Here is a 20405-nt window from a genome sequence, read left to right as displayed (position 1 = left end):
GAGTTTGCCAGCACACACCAAAAACGCTATAATTATATAGGGACAACCTTATATAAGTGTTTTCCCTTATAGCATCTTTTTTATATATTTCTAACGCCAAATTAGTGCCCCCCCTCTCTGTTTTAACCCTGTTTCTGTAGTGCAGTGCAGGGGAGAGCCTGGGAGCCTTCCCTCCAGCCTTTCTGTGAGGGAAAATGGCGCTGTGTGCTGAGGAGATAGGCCCCGCCCCTTTTTCGGCGGCCTCGTCTCCCGCTCTTAACGGATTCTGGCAGGGGTTAAATATCTCCATATAGCCCCCGGAGGCTATATGTGAGGTATTTTTAGCCAAAAAAGGTTTTCATTTGCCTCCCAGGGCGCCCCCCTCCCAGCGCCCTGCACCCTCAGTGACTGCCGTGTGAAGTGTGCTGAGAGGAAAATGGCGCACAGCTGCAGTGCTGTGCGCTACCTTAAGAAGACTGAGGAGTCTTCTGCCGCCGATTCTGGACCTCTTCTCGTTTCAGCATCTGCAAGGGGGCCGGCGGCGAGGCTCCGGTGACCATCCAGGCTGTACCTGTGATCGTCCCTCTGGAGCTAATGTCCAGTAGCCAAGAAGCCAATCCATCCTGCACGCAGGTGAGTTCACTTCTTCTCCCCTAAGTCCCTCGTTGCAGTGATCCTGTTGCCAGCAGGACTCACTGTAAAATAAAAAACCTAAGCTAAACTTTTCTAAGCAGCTCTTTAGGAGAGCCACCTAGATTGCACCCTTCTCGGCCGGGCACAAAAATCTAACTGAGGCTTGGAGGAGGGTCATAGGGGGAGGAGCCAGTGCACACCACCTGATCCTAAAGCTTTACTTTTTGTGCCCTGTCTCCTGCGGAGCCGCTATTCCCCATGGTCCTTTCAGGAACCCCAGCATCCACTAGGACGATAGAGAAAATAGAATCTGTCCAATCAATGTGCAACCATTAACCGTATGGGCACAGAGGAGCCCTGGGGCTACTTGCAAGCTGGTTGTTCAGCTACGCTGCTAACAAACAGGATCTGTCCAATTTGGTCAACCATGCATTTTGCCAAATTGGCCAAAGATGCAACCACTCAATGGTCAGACCAAACACCCAGATCTGCAGCTGCATGGCCTCTTATTCCCAGACACACAATACAATAGTCACTACCGTAACTAGGATTCCTCACCCCCAGGGTTTTCCAGCTGCTTTAGCAACTCCTGGAATTTGTCCTCGGCCTCTGGCAGATCCATCTTATTGACGGCGAGTACGGCAGGCTTATCCAGGAGTTCCTCCTTATACAACTGGAGCTCCTAAAACAGCACAATATAACATTGCAAACAATTACACCTATTTCCATTTACACACAGCAATTACAAATACGTAGGGCCCCTTATCACAATATGAGACTTCTATTGGGCAATGGTCTCTGGTCAATATGATTAAACAGACACAACAACTTGGAGAGGGAGCTTTAATGTAGTACACCTAAGTGTGCCAGTAGGCCCTGATTCTGAGCTGGGAGTGAAGCAATAAAGAGCCAGTAACTCTGCATCTCGGTAACACAGTTAGTAAGTGGCTGAGCAAACGGCACAGGTGGACGATGGGGGAGCTCCAGGATTTACTTATTTGAAATAAGAAATGCACACAGCATACTGTATGTAGCTCCCCCATATAGTCCCCCTCTCACATACACCTCTTACACGGCTGAGGGATGGAGACCACATGAGGTTTCGCACCATTTAGCGGAACATGCCCCTCACTCACCAAGATCAGCAGCTGCACGGTTTCAAAAGCTGTTCTGTAGGCAGTTTTAACGGAGAGCTGAAACCCCGACACATCTACCTGGAAGCAGGAGAAAGAGCCAATGAAATGAGTGCAGAAAAATTAACTCATGGGAACATCCATACTGTACGACACATATTACATATTGACGTACCATTTCCTAGCACGGCATTTCATATCTGCACCGTACACATAGTTATTAACAGTGTAGCCGTGCAATGTATACGATGACTGCAATGGTGTAACGCATGATTTCATCCAAACTGGAAAATCATTTGGGGTGGAACATCTACAGTGAAATGCTGTCCCCAAAGGTTATTTTATTAATATCCCACGCTCCACAACAGGTGCTGCGCATCTCAACCACTGTCACCAATCATTACAAATCAACATTAATTAACACTGTAGACTAATACTCTCCCAATGAACAATAATTAAACTAATTTAGGAGTGCATAGTCTACAGAGTTAATTAATGCTCAGTGGTTATTTGCTTGAGGTCTTGCATTAACCCTGGTGGGTCTCGGAATCTCTTATATATGCACATTGCCTGTCCCATCGTCTACCATCCCCTGATCGTCTAGTATGTGCCCAGCATTAAAGACTTTGGAAATGTAACATAAAACAGATAAAATAAAAATACCTGTAACGTAATACATTATTTAAAAGTGTACAACATGTCTGCTGAAGTCATCACCAGCCAGCGTTGTGCGCATGCTTCATCAGGAATCTCGGATGATCTTCAACCTGGTTCCATAACAGCCATTTATCGGATTATAGTCAAATTAACGGCTTGCAGCAGCGTTTCACGCACTTCACTGTACTGCAGAAACCTGATCATTTTATAGATTTTTTTTTTCATGTAAAAAAACAAAGTACGTAATGGGGTTCTCAAACAAGGTCGTCAATGCACCCTAATGGTCCAGGTTTTAAGTTTATCCGCGCTTGGCCACAGGAGACTTAGGGGTATATTCAATTAGGGTCGAAAGCTGCCGTCTGTCGAAAAGACGGCAGTTTTCGACTTTTTAAGGTCGAATCGTGATTCGACCTATTCAATCCCAGCTGTTTTTATTCGACAAGTCTGGTAATTCGACTTGTCGAATAGTACGTAAATCGGCAGTATAGTTGCCGATTTACGTACTTTTGGGGGAAACAGGGCCAAATTCGACAGGATTTGGCCCCGTTTCCGACCATCTCAGTCAGACAAAAAAAAAAAATATCGGACTGAGATGAGGGACTGTGGAGGAGAGGGGGGAGATGAGGGAAAGCTGCGGGCAGCCAGACGGGGAGAGTCGCGGGCAGCCAGACGGGGGGAAAGCAGTGCTGGAGGATGTCACAGCGGCCGCTCACAGCAGCGTCCACCCGGCTCCAGCAAACGAGACCTCGCTTGCTGGTGCCGGGTTGAGGCTGCCGTGAGCGGCGGCTGTGATGCGGGGACAGGGAACGGAGGGACGTGAAGACTGTGAGGCAGAGAGAAGGGGAGGGGCGGGGGCGCGGGCAGACTGGGGAGAGCAGCGCTACAGCAGCGGCCCCCATCTAGCTCCTGCATCTCAATTCGACTTTTATAAAAGTGGAATTGAGATGACATTGAATAGCCCAGGTCGGATCCATTCTGACAAATTAATGTCGGAATGGACCCGACTTCAATTGAATATGCCCCTTAATTAGCACCTCAGTCAATTTGATTTAACCATCTGTGCTGAGCTATGGATTTACCTAACATCCGGACTGTTGGGGTGCCTTGAGGACTACATGTGACAATCTTTGACATAATGGATAGATAATAAAGGAAAGAAGAACAACATTATGGAAGCAAGGCACAAACAAAGCAATCAGACATCTGGCCTGAGATCACCGCATGTACGGCCACTAATAAGTAGTAAGCCCGACTACTGGGCAAGTTCAAAATGAATTCAGAAAATGACCACTGTCTAATCTGCCCATGTGCGTGAATGGGGTTACGGTCATTAGGTCAACACCACTTAGGTCGACAGTCATTAGGACGACAGGGTCATTAGGACGACAGGGTCATTAGGACGACAGGGTCACTAGGTCAACATGGTCATTAGGACGACATGGTCACTCGGTCGACATGGTCATTAGGATGACAGGGTCACTAGGTCGACATGTACCCTAGGACGACAGTTCAAAAGGTTGACATGAGGTGCTTTTTTTTTATTATTACATTTTTGAACTTTTTCATACTTTACGATCCACATGGACTACGATTGGGAATAGTAACCTGTGCCGAGCGCGAGGCACCTTGCCAGAAGCCATGTGAGGGGATACGGTGCATTAACTGGGGCTCCCCGTCACTTTCCGAAGAAAACCACACCAAAAAATAAGATTTTACTCACCGGTAAATCTATTTCTCGTAGTCCGCAGTGGATGCTGGGGACTCCGTAAGGACCATGGGAATAGACGGGCTCCGCAGGAGACTGGGCACTCTAAGAAAGATTTAGTACTACTGGTGTGCACTGGCTCCTCCCTCTATGCCCCTCCTCCAGACCTCAGTTAAGGAAACTGTGCCCGGAAGAGCTGACATTACAAGGAAAGGATTTTGGAATCCAGGGTAAGACTCAAACCAGCCACACCAATCACACCGTATAACTTGTGATAAACTTACCCAGTTAACAACACCAATCACACCGTACAACTTGTGATAAACTTACCCAGTCAACAGTATGAACAACAACAGAGCATCAACAAAGGATGCCCACATAGCATAACCCTTTATTAAGCAATAACTATGTACACGTATTGCAGAAAATCCGCACTTGGGACGGGCGCCCAGCATCCACTACGGACTACGAGAAATAGATTTACCGGTGAGTAAAATCTTACTTTCTCTAACGTCCTAGTGGATGCTGGGGACTCCGTAAGGACCATGGGGATTATACCAAAGCTACCAAACGGGCGGGAGAGTGCGGATGACTCTGCAGCACCGAATGGGCAAACTCAAGGTCCTCCTCAGCCAGGGTATCAAACTTGTAGAACTTAGCAAATATGTTTGTACCCGACCAAGTAGCTGCTCGGCAAAGCTGTAATGCCGAGACCCCTCGGGCAGCCGCCCAAGAAGAGCCCACTTTCCTTGTGGAATGGGCTTTCACTGATTTTGGATGCGGCAAACCAGCCGCAGAATGAGCCTGCTGAATCGTGCTACAGATCCAGCGAGCAATGGTTTGCTTTGAAGCAGGAGCACTCAGCTTGTTGGATGCATACAGGATAAACAGCGAGTCAGTCTTCCTGACTCCAGCCATCCTGGCTACATCAAGCAACTTGGAATCCTCCAAGTCACGAGTAGCCGCAGGCACCACAATAGGTTGGTTCAAATGAAAAGATGACACCACCTTCGGCAGAAATTGTGGACGAGTCCGTAATTCTGCCCTGTCCATATGGAAAACCAGATAGGGGCGTTTACATGACAAAGCCGCCAATTCTGACACACGCCTAGCCGAAGCTAAGGCCAATAGCATGACCACCTTCCACGTAAGAGATACTTTAGCTCCACGGACTTAAGTGGCTCAAACCAGTGGGATTTCAGGAAACCCAACACCACGTTGAGATCCCAAGGTGCCACTGGTGGCACAAAAGGGGGCTGAATATGCAGCACTCCCTTAACAAACGTCTGAACTTCAGGAAGAGAAGACAGTTCCTTTTGAAAGAAAATGGATAGGGCCGAAATCTGGACCTTTATGGACCCCAACTTCAGGCCCATAGTCACTCCAGACTGTAGGAAGTGCAGGAACCGACCCAGCTGGAATTCCTCTGTAGGGGCCTTCCTGGCCTCACACCAGGCAACATATTTTCGCCATATACGGTGATAGTGTCTTGCTGTCACGTCCTTCCTAGCCTTTATCAGCGTAGGAATAACTTCCTCCGGAATGCCTTTTTCCGCTAGGATCCTGCGTTCAACCGCCATGCCGTAAAACGCAGCCGCGGTAAGTCTTGGAACAGACAGGGCCCCTGTTGCAACAGGTCCTGTCTGAGAGGCAGAGGCCACGGGTCCTCTGTGAGCATTTCTTGCAGTTCCGGGTACCAAGTCCTTCTTGGCCAATCCGGAACAATGAGTATTGTTCTCACTCCTCTTCTTCTTACGATTCTCAGCACCTTGGGTATGAGAGGAAGAGGAGGAAACACATAGACCGACTGGAACACCCACGGTGTTACCAGTGCGTCCACAGCTTTCGCCTGAGGGTCTCTTGACCTGGCGCAATACCTTTGTAGCTTTTTGTTGAGATGGGACGCCATCATATCTACCTGTGGCAGTTCCCATCGATTTGTAATCTGAGTGAAGACTTCGTGAAGAAGTCTCCACTCTCCCGGGTGGAGGTCGTGCCTGCTGAGGAAGTCTGCTTCCCAGTTATCCACTCCCGGAATGAACACTGCTGACAGTGCTTGCACGTGATTATCCGCCCAACGAAGAATCCTGGTGGCTTCCGCCATCGCCACTCTGCTTCTTGTGCCGCCCTGGCGGTTTACATGAGCCACTGCGGTGATGTTGTCTGACTGAATCAGCACCGGTTGGTTGCGAAGCAGAGGCTCCGCTTGACTCAGGGCGTTGTATATGGCCCTTAGTTCCAGGATATTTATGTGCAGACAAGCCTCCTGACTTGACCACAACCCTTGGAAGTTTCTTCCCTGAGTGACTGCCCCCCACCCTCGGAGGCTCGCATCCGTGGTCACCAGGACCCAGTCCTGTATGCCGAACCTGCGGCCCTCGAGAAGGTGAGCACTCTGCAGCCACCACAGAAGAGACACCCTGGCCCTGGGGGACAGGGTGATCAGCCGATGCATCTGAAGATGCGATCCGGACCACTTGTCCAACAGATCCCATTGAAAGATCCTCGCATGGAACCTGCCGAAGGGAATGGCTTCATATGATGCCACCATCTTTCCCAGGACTCGCGTGCAGCGACACCTGTTTCGGTCTTAAGAGGTCTCTGACTAGAGTCACAAGCTCTTGAGCCTTCTCCGCCGGGAGAAACACCTTCTTCTGGTCCGTGTCCAGAATCATGCCCAGAAAAGGCAGACGCGTTGTAGGAATCAGCTGCGACTTTGGGATATTCAGAATCCAGCCGTGCTGTTGCAACACTTCCTGAGAGTGTGCTACGCTGATTAGCAACTGCTCTCTGGACCTCGCCTTTATGAGGAGATCATCCAAGTATGGGATAATTGGGACTCCTTGCTTTCGAAGGAGCACCATCATTTCTGCCATTACCTTGGTAAATATTCTCGGTGCCGTGGAGAGCCCAAACGGCAACGTCTGGAATTGGTGATGACAGTCCTGTACCACAAATCTGAGGTACTCCAGATGAGGTGGATAAATGGGGACAAACAAGTAAGCATCCTTGATGTCCAGAGACACCATAAAATACCCCTCTTCCAGGCTTGCAATGACCGCTCTGAGCGATTCCATTTTGAACTTGAATCTTTTCAGATAAATGTTCAGGGACTTTAAATTCAATATGGGTCTGACCGAACCATCCGGTTTCGGTACCACAAACATTGTGGAATAGTATCCTCTTCCTTGTTGAAGGAGGGGAACCTTTACCACCACCTGCTGGAGATATAACTTGTGAATTGCCGCTAACACTACTTCCCGTTCCATGGGGGAAGCTGGCAGGGCCGATTTGAGGTTACGGTGAGGGGGCATCACTTCGAATTCCAGCTTGTATCCCTGAGACACAATCTGTATAGCCCAGGGATCCACCTGTGAGCGAACCCACTGGTGGCTGAAATTTCGGAGACGCGCCCCCACCACTCCTGGCTCCTGTGGAGCCCCAGCGTCATGCGGTGGATTTAGTGGAAGCCGGGGAGGACTTCTGTTCCTGGGAACTAGCTGTATGGTGCAGCTTCTTTCCTCTACCCCTGGCAAGAAAGGACGCACCTCTGACCTTCTTGCTTCTTTGTGATCGAAAGGACTGCATTTGGTAATACGGTGCTTTCTTAGGCTGTGAGGGAATATATGGCAAAAAGCTTGACTTCCCAGCCGTAGCTGTGGAAACTAGGTCCTAGAGACCGTCCCCAAACAATTCCTCACCCTTGTAAGGTAACACCTCCATGTGCTTTTTGGAGTCGGCATCACCTGTCCATTGCCGAGTCCACAGGACCCTTCTGGCAGAAATTGACATTGCATTTATTCTAGAGCCCAGTAGGCAAATGTCCCTCTGGACATCCCTCATATATAGGACAGCGTCTTTTATATGCCCCAGGGTCAGTAAAATGGTATCCTTGTCTAAGGTATCCATTTCCTCAGACAGATTATCTGTCCATGCTGCTACAGCACTACACATCCAGGCCGACGCAATTGCCGGCCTCAGTAGAGTACCTGAATGTGTATAAACAGACTTCAGGATACTTTCCTGCTTCCTATCTGCAGGATCCTTTAGGGCGGCCGTATCCTGTGACGGCAGGGCCACCTTCTTAGATAAGCGTGTCAGAGCTTTATCTACCCTAGGGGAGGATTCCCAGCGCATCCTGTCCGTTGGCGGGAAAGGGTACGCCATAAGTAACCTTTTGGAAATCAGCACTTTCTTATCGGGGGAATCCCACGCTTTTTCACATAATTCATTTAACTCATGTGAAGGGGGAAAAGTCACCTCTTGCTTTTTCTCCCCATACATATAAACCCTCTTGTCAGGGACAGGGTTTACCTCTGATATGTGCAAAACATCCTTCATTGCTATAATCATGTAGCGGATGGCTTTAGCCATTTTAGGCTGCAATTTTGCATCATCGTCATCGACACTGGAGTCAGAATCCGTGTCGATATCGGTGTCAACAATTTTGGATAGTGGGCGCTTCTGAGACCCTGACGGCCTCTGCGCTGTAGGATCAGGCATGGGCTGAGACCCCGAATGTCCCAAGGCATCAGCTTTATCCAACCTTTTATGTAAGGAGTTTACATTATCATTTAACACCTTCCACATATCCATCCAATCAGGTGTCGGCGCCGTCGGCGGAGACACGTCATTCATCTGCACTTGCTCTGCCTCCACATAGCCCTCTTCGTCAAACATGTCGACACACGCGTACCGACACACCACACACACAGGGGATGCTCTATATGAGGACAGGACCCCCACAAGGCCTTTTGGAGAGACAGAGAGAGAGTATGCCAGCACACACCCCAGCGCTATATGACCCAGGAATTACACAGTAACTTAGTGTTTACCCAGTAGCTGCTGTATATATAATAAATGCACTAAATTTATGTGCCCCCCCTCTCTTTTTACCCTTCCTACCGTGAGTCTGCAGGGGAGAGCCTGGGGAGCTTCCTCTCAGCGGAGCTGTGGAGAGAAAATGGCGCTGGTGAGTGCTGAGGAAGAAGGCCCCGCCCCCTCAGCGGCGGGCTTCTGTCCCGCGATTTTGTGTAAAATTAATGGCGGGGGCTCATGCATATAACAGTGTCCAACTGTATATATGCTGCTTTTGCCAGGAGGTACTTAATTGCTGCCCAGGGCGCCCCCCCCCTGCGCCCTACAGTGACCGGAGTGTGTGGGTTAGTGTGGGCGCAATGGCGCACAGCTGCAGTGCTGTGCGCTACCTCATATGAAGACAGGAGTCTTCTGCCGCCGATTTTGACGTCTTCTTGCTTCAACCCGCCGGCTTTTGTCTCCTGGCTCTGCGAGGAGGACGGCGGCGCGGCTCCGGGAACGGACGACAAGGTCAGGTTTCTGTGTTCGATCCCTCTGGAGCTAATGGTGTCCAGTAGCCTAAGAAGCGCAACCTAGCCGCAGTTAGTAGGTTTGCTTCTCTCCCCTCAGTCCCACGTAGCAGAGAGTCTGTTGCCAGCAGAAGCTCTCTGAAAATAAAAAACCTAACTAAAATACTTTCCTATTAGCAAGCTCAGGAGAGCTCACTAAAATGCACCCAGCTCTGTCCGGGCACAGATTCTAACTGAGGTCTGGAGGAGGGGCATAGAGGGAGGAGCCAGTGCACACCAGTAGTACTAAATCTTTCTTAGAGTGCCCAGTCTCCTGCGGAGCCCGTCTATTCCCATGGTCCTTACGGAGTCCCCAGCATCCACTAGGACGTTAGAGAAAAAGTTTAAAAAATCATGTCGACCTAATGACCATGTCGACCAATAGTGGTCAACCTAATGACTGTCGACCTAAGTTGTGTTGACCCAACGACCCGTACCCTTGTGACTGTACTGGAGAGTGGTCCTGTCGCTATGGTCAGCTTACATTACAGACTCCAGACCTGGATTTACATCCGTAGACTCTGTTAGGGGACTTTCTGTCTCCCCCATTACACCTACTGCTGCACTATCACTGTCTATGGCCCCAAATGGATGGAAACAATTCCATCACAATTCTTATAATTAGAAATGATCATGAGGTGAATAACAATTTACTACTTAATTTAATTCATAACTTTATTAATAGGCAAAATACTGAAAAATCTACAATGTGCATCTCCCCTACACATCTGCGGCGCTCGGCCTGGAATAAACCGCCCGCGTGATGACTTTGCTTTTCATCAGCACCAGTTTTATGTAACCTGGAAGCACCAGATTAGTAACTTGCAATACACTCACCACAAATAGCAGCTGCTTTGTCCTCTCGATGTGCTTGAGGAATTTGTGTCCCATCCCTTTGTTGATATGGGCACCCTCAATTAAGCCTGGGAGATCAGCTACCGAAATCTAACACACAGAAACAGTCTTACGTTATTACAGCTCACGGTCTTGTAGACAACAACATATTATGTAAAACCCCGAAGAGATCATCCACAGCTGCTTGTACTGAACTGTTCACACAATATCTGACGGACTAGGACGTTACATTGTAAAATGTGGCAACTCCCATTTCTAATGAACAGCATCAGTATAAAAGACCTTATTTAATAGATAAATCATGACAGATAAACATACACAATGCATAAAAACAATTTAAGAAATGGCGTTCTTTAAAAGGATTTTTCAAGAGACATAAGAGTCATGAAAAGTGGGGCGTACCGCATCTGGTGTGAAGGAGCCGCAGGTGCCGTTGGAAAGGACTGCCAGAGTAACCGCTATACCCTGCATATGGCTCCTAAGCTTCTACCAGTCAATAATGTTTCTATCCCCAAGTGTAGTCTAGTTCTTCTGGTGTCCACAGGTGGAGTGCGCACTGCAGGGTATAGCGGTTACTCTGCAGTCCTTTCCAACAACACCTGCAGCTCCTTCACACCAGATGCGGTACGCCCCACTTTTCATGACTCTTATGTCTCTTGAAAAATCCTTTTAAAGAACGCCATTTCTTAAATTGTTTTTATGCATTATGTATGTTTATCTGTCATGATTTATCTATTAAATAAGGTCTTTTAATTCTTATCTTATTACTTTCTGAATAATAAAACACACTGTTATTGGTACACTGGGTAGTGCCATTTGCATGACACGACCACCAAATACTAGCATAAGCACAGCAGACTGTGCAGGTAAAAGTGCAATGCAAGGAAGAACAACGTGCTGTCCCCAGTATGACCCCAGCTACACACCTACTGTAATTACCTGCTTGAAGTCAGGATACATGATTTTGCCGATCTCTGGTCTCACTGTTGTAACTGTAACACACACATAGAATAATGACTTTTACTTTGCTAAAAATCAGTCTCCAGTACACCCCCATGCAAAAGAAAAAGAAAAACCCCTTAAAAGGATTTATTAGCTGTGCATTCCTCAATGTAGTCCTAATAAAGTCTGCTCCCTGGGACCACCTACGCTGTCTGTAGTCTCTCCTTGGTCCGGCCTTGCCGGCACCTTGCAGAGAGAAGTGTCCACAGGGCTGAGTGGTGAAATAAGGTCCCATCATGTGAGTAGTAACTGTAGATATAGTTAGGGCTTGCAACCGCCCCAACCAACACCCATATACAATGCACACCCACCTACTACACAGGTGGAAGGAAATAGTAAGGGTCATCTGAAAGCAGGTTTCTTTATGCAAGGGAGCAGATTTATATAAATGCTTCACTGATAAATAGAACATGTGACGCCCATCGCAGAAGGTATAGCTTGGAACAATGTTTCCCAACCCCTGACAGTGCATGTTTTACAGATCTCCTCAGTATCACAGGTGAAATAATTAGCACCACTTGTGGATCTTTTAAAATGTGTCAGCCAGTAATGAATACACACCCACTAGGAGTTCTAGAAAACATGCACTGTTAGAGGTCCCTGAGGACTGCACTTGGGAAACACTGGCTTGGCAATTTAACAACACAATCACAGCAAAAGCTGAAAGAAGTTATTGGCTAAGCGTGCACACGTCACAGCCTTTGCAACACAGAATAACATCAAAACAAAAGAAGGTTCTGTCTTAATTTAGAGGAACACGATGACTTTGTATCCCCGATAAGCAGACCTCCGGGCAGACGAGGCAGGGAATGGGACAATTAAAGGTAACTGTAATTAGCAAAATAACTATTCCACAATTCTGGCCACACCCATAAAACAGGTTACACCTTAATGGTACTATGTAAATGGTCCCTGCAAAGTGCGACAGCGCCCATTGTAATGAACTGCCCATCATGTACAAGTAGAATCAACTGCATGAAAAGACAAAAAGAGAAAAAGCTGAGATGGGGACATGACGCACGGTAAGTGCTATTTGCAGGACTTTGTGTCTTTTACACTGTTTTCATATGCAACTTTTTTTATATAGTATTTTAAATAAATTCCCCTAATTATTATTTAGAATTATATTTCAATTAGTTCATTTTAACGGCAGAGAAACTATCCAATCATCTGCGACTTGAGTAAAGCTGGGATTACCGATGATTTGACAAGCGATCAATGCTAGGACATCCGTAATGCTAAATCAATCCTATGGGATTGCAGAAGGACCAAATGCTGGTGTCAATTTCACAGACTCAATAAATGCCGCCTCATGCCGCTGAAATCACCCTATTTATGCAGCATTTTACTTTAGCCCCAAATGACCCTAAAACACATCATCTCCTGTACAGCTGAGCATTAACTCCTCCATCAGCTACAGCAAAGCAGAAATCACTTGGCGCATATAAACCTATAACGGAACCATAGAGCATACAGTGACAGCGGAACACTTACATGCATAATCGGCAATCTGAGGCGTGGCGTGTGACAGCTTGCTGAGTAATGATGACTTGCCGGCATTGGGAAACCTAGAACAGAACAATACCCATAACGCGGTGACATTCTGTATTTGTCGTAAAAAATACAATTTTGAAAGAGATTTATTTATTGTTATGGGAATGGCAATAAGAATACAAATGCAACGGGGTGTTTTTCATGGATGACACATGGAATATAACTGAAAAGCCTGTATCTCTGTGATATAGAGCTGAGAGGGTGCCAATACCGAACGGCTGGCCCATAAGAGGATTGTCGCAGAGTAACTCTACAGACCGCAAACAAAACGTCTTGTGCGCGAGCACTGAGACATAGTCCCACCGGCACCAATCATTCTCTAAGCTGAAGGTCCTTAGAAACGTGAAAGTCAGCATACGTTCGATGCAGCTGATTGGATGGGCACAGGACTCATCAGATGGCTGTGACTCACACGCCTGGAGAGCATACTGGATGACTAGTGCATTGGTTTGTGGCAGCGGGGACACAACGTCATCCTATTACTCCCCCTTTTCATGTGTTTACCCACTGAACAAGATCAAACTAGCTTTCTATTGTGTCTGATAAAAGAGTAATTCCTTAACAAGACAGCAGCCCGACGCAGAGTTATTTCACATTAATATCACCATCAAAGGGAAATGCACTAAATTGCTAAATACAGTAAACAATCCAAACAAGTCTCAGATCAAATAACATACAGCCATGAATAATGGAGATAGTAAATTGATCTTATTCCAGCTTTCAAATAAATGACAGAGGCAGGATTGCCGGAGCTGTGGTGGGGGGGGGTCACTAAAAGGTTCACGTTCCAGGACAATTAAAGGACCACTTCAGCCAACCACGAGGGGGGATGGGGGAGGGGACAGCGAGCATTTAGTGAATAACCTTCGGGCTCGTACATTGTTGTGGAACAATGGAGAAGGAACACAAGAAGACAGATACTAATTGCTCATGAAGGTTTGTTATTATAATAGGTAGCCCAAATGATATGCTAACAACATACTCAAATCACATCACAAAATGTCACAGTATAGAGCGCAAATAAGCAACATAACATTTTATATCCTTATAACGAAAATCAATGATGTATTGTCCCGCACTTCTCTGATGTGCATAGTGTAATAGATTGGTTATGTAGGATGCACAGTGTACACCTAGAGGGGCTGATTGAATGAATGGCCACTTGTGGAGTCTTCGTTTTGTGAGTTTGCACTGTACATACATGCTAAGATAAAGAACGCACCCGAAGCTATCAGAGCGGTATGTATTAGGGGATACATCTATATCTGAGACACATGCGGGAGTGTGCTGTGACAGGGCAGTTCCACACAGTCCATGCAAACAGCATCCAAGGAGGTGTAGCCGTTAGCCCTTGTACAGGGCAGGTGCACACGCACCCCGGTTTATATCACTTATGTACCAAAATACACTGTATTTACAAGAACATTTTTTTTGGGCGTAAATAACTCCCACTAAATCTGTATAATGCCCAAGCGGTTTATAGTACATAAGCGTAGACACACTGGCCGTTATATAAAAACAATGCCATAAGAATGGGAAGAAAGGATAGGGGGGGGATTAATAAACCAATCTAGGGAAAAGGGGTGGTATCAAGATAGATAGATAGATAGATAGATAGATAGATAGATAGATAGATAGATAGATAGATAGATAGATAGATAGATATGTGTGTGTGTGTGTTTGACTAACACTTGGAGCTGTTAACTAAGTCCAAAGCGGCCAGGCACTTTTACTAATAGACTAGTTACCAGCCCATCAAGATGACAGAATGTCATCGCCAACAGCTGTGTGTGCCCAAATGGTGTAACACTTGACTTGCTCTGTTGGGCGCCATCTAGTGGCCGCCGGTGCGCAACATTCTTGCATTCCCCCCATGGAGGTGAGGAGCAGCATTCGCCTTTTATTATGTAGGATAGGTTTATCTGTATCCCGTTATTCTTTATAAGTTGGGTTTCTCTTTAAATACATGTGGTTATTAAATACTACTAAAAATCTCTAATGTCTTTAGGATAAAGCCTTTTTCCTTGGTGGTATTTTTCCAGCAAAGAAATTACTGAGTGTGGGCAACGTTTGAGCCATATGTCGGCAGAGGAACTGCTCTGTGTGTGGAATCTATTACCATAAAGGCGATAGCTGAATTTGCTTCTTTGTTCTATTGCGCAATTTCACTGAATTCATTGATATTTTGTTCCACTGATGTGATCTCTATCTTAGGTGTGGAGGGGGGATTCAATTGAACAAAATGCCTGGCTACGCACATATCACCCACATAAGGTACAGCCGGCATCGCAAGTTTTTCCTCAGACCTCTAAGGAGTGCGAGGGAAAACTTGTGATGCTGACCGGCACAATGTGCCATTCCGGAATGTCATAATGGTGCCATTTCCATGAGGGCTAGGGTTAGCGCTGGGTAAAGAATGTCATGAAAAACAGGTCAACATTCTAACATGGTTGACATATCATCAGTGTCGACATCACAACCATGCTTACATAATTAATGTTGACATTGTGTATGTTCCACAACTGTTTTATTGGATTATTGCTTTCCGTGTCTAAGTTTGTTTAGGACTAGATGTCATTCGGTGCAGCAGCTCTGCATTTTACCTGTTACTAAACTGTGCCGACACCTACCCTACTAGTCCCACGTCGGCAATGAGCTTCAGATCCAGGCGAATGATTCTTTTCTGGCCTTTAGAAGGAAGGAAATCTGTTCGGAAACGACCGCCTTGACCACCCTTGGCAAGACGGATTTTGTCTCCCTCTTTATTCAGCTCACCTAGAGGTAAGCAGGCAATGTATGATTATAATGTATTACAGCTGTTAACCAGACCACCAGCCTGTGGCCCTGCACAGAAAACGGTCTTGTTTCCCTACACTGGCTCCCCGCTTTATCTCACAGTTACTGAAACAGTAACTATATGATGCCATGGCCAGCTGTATATAGTAATAGTAGACTGTAATTTAAACAGCAACCCCATACTGAAAGCTCAACCTCCAGCCTAGGCCATTGACTCCTGCAGTCTGTCAGCCTGATACACAGGTGGACGGTAATGCAGTAGCAGCTGGGACAAAGGGGCCGCTCAGAATCGCTGTCGTTAGTGGTCGCTGGTGCCAGTGTAACTATGTCCCTGACACTGCCACGCCCGCCACTGTTATCCCCCCTACCCCCCCAGTCACTGCCCAGGAACGCCTATTGAAGTTGCGTAGATCTCAGACACACGTACAGAATTAAAACATTGGGTTCTTGCCGACCACCCATGAGCCAGGCCGTGTCTCAGCACTAGCCAGTGTCACATGCGTACAACCTTGTGGGTAATGCATGGCATAGCACAGCTACACAAATGGCATCTCCTACAAGTGACTTGACCTGAACTGCAATTGTTTCTAAGCAATGGAATAAATCTCGCCCTACCGGGGTCCTCTATTACAGCGAGACATGCACCACAGAACTATACAGCCAATACGCTTCTTGGACAATTTAGTGGGAGGAGTCACTACACTATTATCACTATTATTTACACTATGTAATAGTAACCAAGCACAGGGGGCAGGGCAGCACTGAGCGTGTCAGGCTTCACAACAGCATGGGAATATTCTTACCAATTTTGATCCCATTATCTGTAGTGATCGTTATCCCAACTGGAACATTGACAAGACAGTCTTCCCCCGTTGCACCTTTAAGAGCACGGACACTAAAAGGATGAAAGAAGAATTGCACAGATTGATATGATGCACAGAAGCCCATGGTATATGTGGAAACAGTAATGCTATCAGACAGGGGGCACTGTAAGCAGACATTTGTAAGCCCCATAGCACAATTCTCACCTGCTCCGGCTTATTGAAGCTCCTCCTACTGCTGCTTCTACAGCTACGGTCGTCTATGCAATGAAAGGTTTCCTGGTCAATCCAGCTGTGCGTCATATAGCAGCTGTAGCCCGAGCTCCTGTCGCAGCTCTGACCCTGCTATCAGGCTTGTGATATCAGTAATATGCTCATATTACAGCCATACTCTCCCACGTTTGCCATATTTATCTTTCACTTATTCACTGATTGGATAAATCCATGCGAGATCTTTAATCTCTTTGCTGCTGAGCCCATGTTGGCACTTTTCGGGCTGGTTACATTCTAACATCAATAGCCATAATTGTATAATGCAGTACACACAGACACATTTTTACCTCTTTTCCTTGTTTTGTTTTAATTTCAGAAGACTTTGAGCTTCCTGAAAATATAATTATTTCTCCCCACAGGGCAAAGACAATCTGCCCAAAATGGCCAAAATAGTGATTTTCTTAACTGAAATTGCAAGAATCAGAACTTAAAAAAAAAAAAATATGACACACATTTACTTTATTTCTAGCCGCTGCCAAGAGAGACTTTGTAGTTCTGACTTCCGCATTATTCCAGCTCTCCAAACCAGCTGGATTCTACACGCAGTGTTTCATAATAAAATCTATACTTGAAAAGGATAATGCCGCACATGCCACTTTTTCTTATTATTATTATCCTTTATATGACGCCACAGGGGGTCAGCAGCGCCTAACATACAGTAGTACATACACAAAATGGACAAAACAAGAAAAAAGGTGACTTACAGAACAGAACAGTGGGGCAGATGTATTAAACCTGGAGAAGTGATAAGCAGTGATAAAGAAGTGATAAGTGGAAGGTGACAACACACCAGCCAATCAGTTCCTAACGGTCATGTTTCAAACCTGTAATGATTGGCTGGTGCGTTATAACCTTCCACTTATCATACTTTATCACTTCTCCAGGCTTAATACATCAGCCCCATTGTAGGACATGGACATGATTTACAAACATTGCTGCATCAGCGGTCATAAGGCCCAAATAAGCAGCAGGGTGGCAGAACCCAAAGGACTGGTGCCATTGTTGGGAGGAGATGATGGTATAAGTAAGGGAAGGAAAATAATGTGCTATACTTAGGGGTATATTCAATAAGAGGCGGATATATTCCGACATGCATTTGTCGGAATGGCTCCGACAACCCCTATTCAAAGAGTGGCCTGATCCGTCTATTGGATTTGACCGGTGTCCGTGCGGCTGTCAGCAGCTCCCCATGTGTGAGAACACAGGGAGCCGCACATCACGCCCAGTGTCACACTGCAGGGAGAGAGGTGCCTGGCCGGGGGACAGCTGTCAAGTTACCTCCCATCCCCGCTCCCCATAGCCGACGCACCGCTCCCCATCTCCTCACCTCAATCTGACTTTTTTAAAAGTCGGATTGAGATTGTTGGAAACGTGGCCAAATCCTGTCGGATTTAGCCTAGTTTCCGAACAAAAGCACGTGGATCCGCGGCTATTCCGCCGATCAACGTGTTTTACGACAAGTCGGGAATTCCCAACTAGTCGAAAAAAAACAGCTTCTAATGAATAGGTCGGAACCCCTTCTGATCTATTTCTCTCGAAAGCTGCCGTCTTTCCGACAAGACGGCAGCTTCCAACACTTATTGAATACCCCCCTTAACCTAAGTACTTAGGGGTCATTCAGACCTGATTGCTCGCTAGCTATTTTTTGCACCTCTGCGATCAGATAGTCGTCGCCCCTTAGTACACTATTGGCTAATTAAGATGCAAAAATCAGGAGAAAGTACCTAATCTGGGTAAAAAAGTAAATAACAGAGATTCATTGCTGTAGGACCTCTGTCTTTGGCCTGTTATACCCAGATTAGGTACTTTATCTAGATTTTTGGGACTTAATTTGCTAATAGCGTGGTTAGGATTAGTATAGCATATTATTAATACAATTAGCATGGTGTAACTAAGCCACAAAGTCCGTGGCACACCAAACATGGCTCTCTGGCATGATTTGAAGATAGGTGTGTGTGGACACATCTGTATCTGCACCACAGGTGGCCACAAGAGAACCACTAAGAGCCCACATCATTAGAAAGAAGGGAAATATTAAATGTGATTTAGTTATACTGTATACATTTCATACAATGTGGGTTGCCCAAATGTGCACCCTTTAGCTGGTTTCTTTCCTAATTTTATATAAGGCAACATTTTCACAATTTTCCAATAAAATCTTCTGGTTACTGGTTTCAGACGTTGGACCGGGATGAGTATCACTATTTCTGATAGTCCCTTCACACTAAGCACTTTAAAAAGCATGCCGCTAGCTTCAGCAGTGACGGTTGACGGTACATGCTCTGTGTAATTAAAGTCAGTATCTCATATAGTAACAATGGTTCTCCCTGCTACATCTATCTACTAGCTGAGAACCTGTGGGTCAATTGATGGCCATACCGAGGACTTTAACTTGCACCTGTAAAATCTCCATACCCTTGGGAATCACAATCACTGCTGGAAAGTTATAAGTGTGGACTGTACTAGAGCATCCACCCTCTTTGGAAAATGGTTTAGGATTTTATAAGAAGAAATTCAGAAACTCAGACATTTTTCGGGTTGCAAAAAGATCTGAGGAAGACTCCATCTCCTGCTTATCTGATAACAGCAACCTGATTTAGGAACCATTACACATGTACAGTGGACTCTCAGTGAGTTAATCTGCACGCATACAGGCTGCCTTGTAAGTGGGACACGACTAAAGGTACGTCTGGTCCTTCAGCAAGATCTTTCCTACCCGGTTCTGCAGACATTGGTTCATGCTTCTTTCTTGCTGTTAATGGGGGTAATTCAGAGCTGATCGCAGCAGCAAATTTGTTAGCAGTTGGGCAAAACCATGTGCACTGCAGGTGTGGCAGATATAACATGTGCAGAGAGAGTTAGATTTGGGTGGGTTATTTCGTTTCTGTGCAGGGTAAAATAGGATTTTAGTACCTACCGGTAAATCCTTTTCTCCTAGTCCGTAGAGGATGCTGGGGACTCCAAAAGTACCATGGGGTTTAGATGGGATCCGCAGGAGCTTGGGCGCACTGAAAAGACTTTAACTGGGTGTGAACTGGCTCCTCCCTCTAGGCCCCTCCTCCAGACCTCGGTTATAGGAACTGTGCCCAGGAGAGACGGACATTTCGAGGAAAGGATTTTTGTTTAAAGTAAGGGCTACAACATACCAGCCCACACCACAAACATACCGTACAACCGGAGTAACCGTAAACCAGATAACAGTATGAAGTAACCACAGCAACAAGCTGAAACCAATAAATACACAACCCGTGTATAAACTAATTTAACCCGCAAGAATACAACTGCAAGTAACAGTCCGCACTCTGATGGGCGCCCAGCATCCTCTACGGACTAGGAGAAAAGGATTTACCGGTAGGTACTAAAATCCTATTTTCTCTTACGTCCTAGAGGATGCTGGGGACCATGGGGTCTATACCAAAGCTCCAGACCGGGCGGGAGAGTGCGGCCGACTCTGCAGCACCGATTGAGCAAACATGAGGTCCTCCTCAGCTAGGGTGTCAAACTTGTAAAACTTAGCAAAAGTGTTTGAACTCGACCAGGTAGCTGCTCGGCAAAGCTGAAGTGCCGAGACCCCTCGGGCAGCCGCCCAAGATGAGCCCACTTTCCTGGTAGAATGGGCCTTTACTGACTT

General features: G+C 46.4%; 1 protein-coding gene across 1 annotated transcript in view; it reads right to left on the bottom strand.

The window, feature by feature from the left end:
- Positions 1-20405, bottom strand: part of GTPBP10 (GTP binding protein 10) — a 62527-nt gene that overhangs the window by 7230 nt on the left and 34892 nt on the right. The window contains exons 3-9 of the mRNA XM_063921512.1: positions 16484-16575; positions 15515-15659; positions 12825-12898; positions 11268-11320; positions 10311-10418; positions 1749-1826; positions 1171-1294 (exon numbers count right to left, since the gene is read on the bottom strand). Of these exons, the coding sequence (XP_063777582.1) occupies positions 1171-1294; positions 1749-1826; positions 10311-10418; positions 11268-11320; positions 12825-12898; positions 15515-15659; positions 16484-16575 (674 nt within the window). The remainder of the gene's footprint in view (positions 1-1170; positions 1295-1748; positions 1827-10310; positions 10419-11267; positions 11321-12824; positions 12899-15514; positions 15660-16483; positions 16576-20405) is intronic.

Source organism: Pseudophryne corroboree, chromosome 5 (assembly GCF_028390025.1).
Source record: "Pseudophryne corroboree isolate aPseCor3 chromosome 5, aPseCor3.hap2, whole genome shotgun sequence".
Taxonomy (NCBI): Eukaryota; Metazoa; Chordata; class Amphibia; order Anura; family Myobatrachidae; genus Pseudophryne; species Pseudophryne corroboree.
Note: the sequence above shows the minus strand (reverse complement) of the source record. Positions and strands in the feature narration are given on the sequence as shown.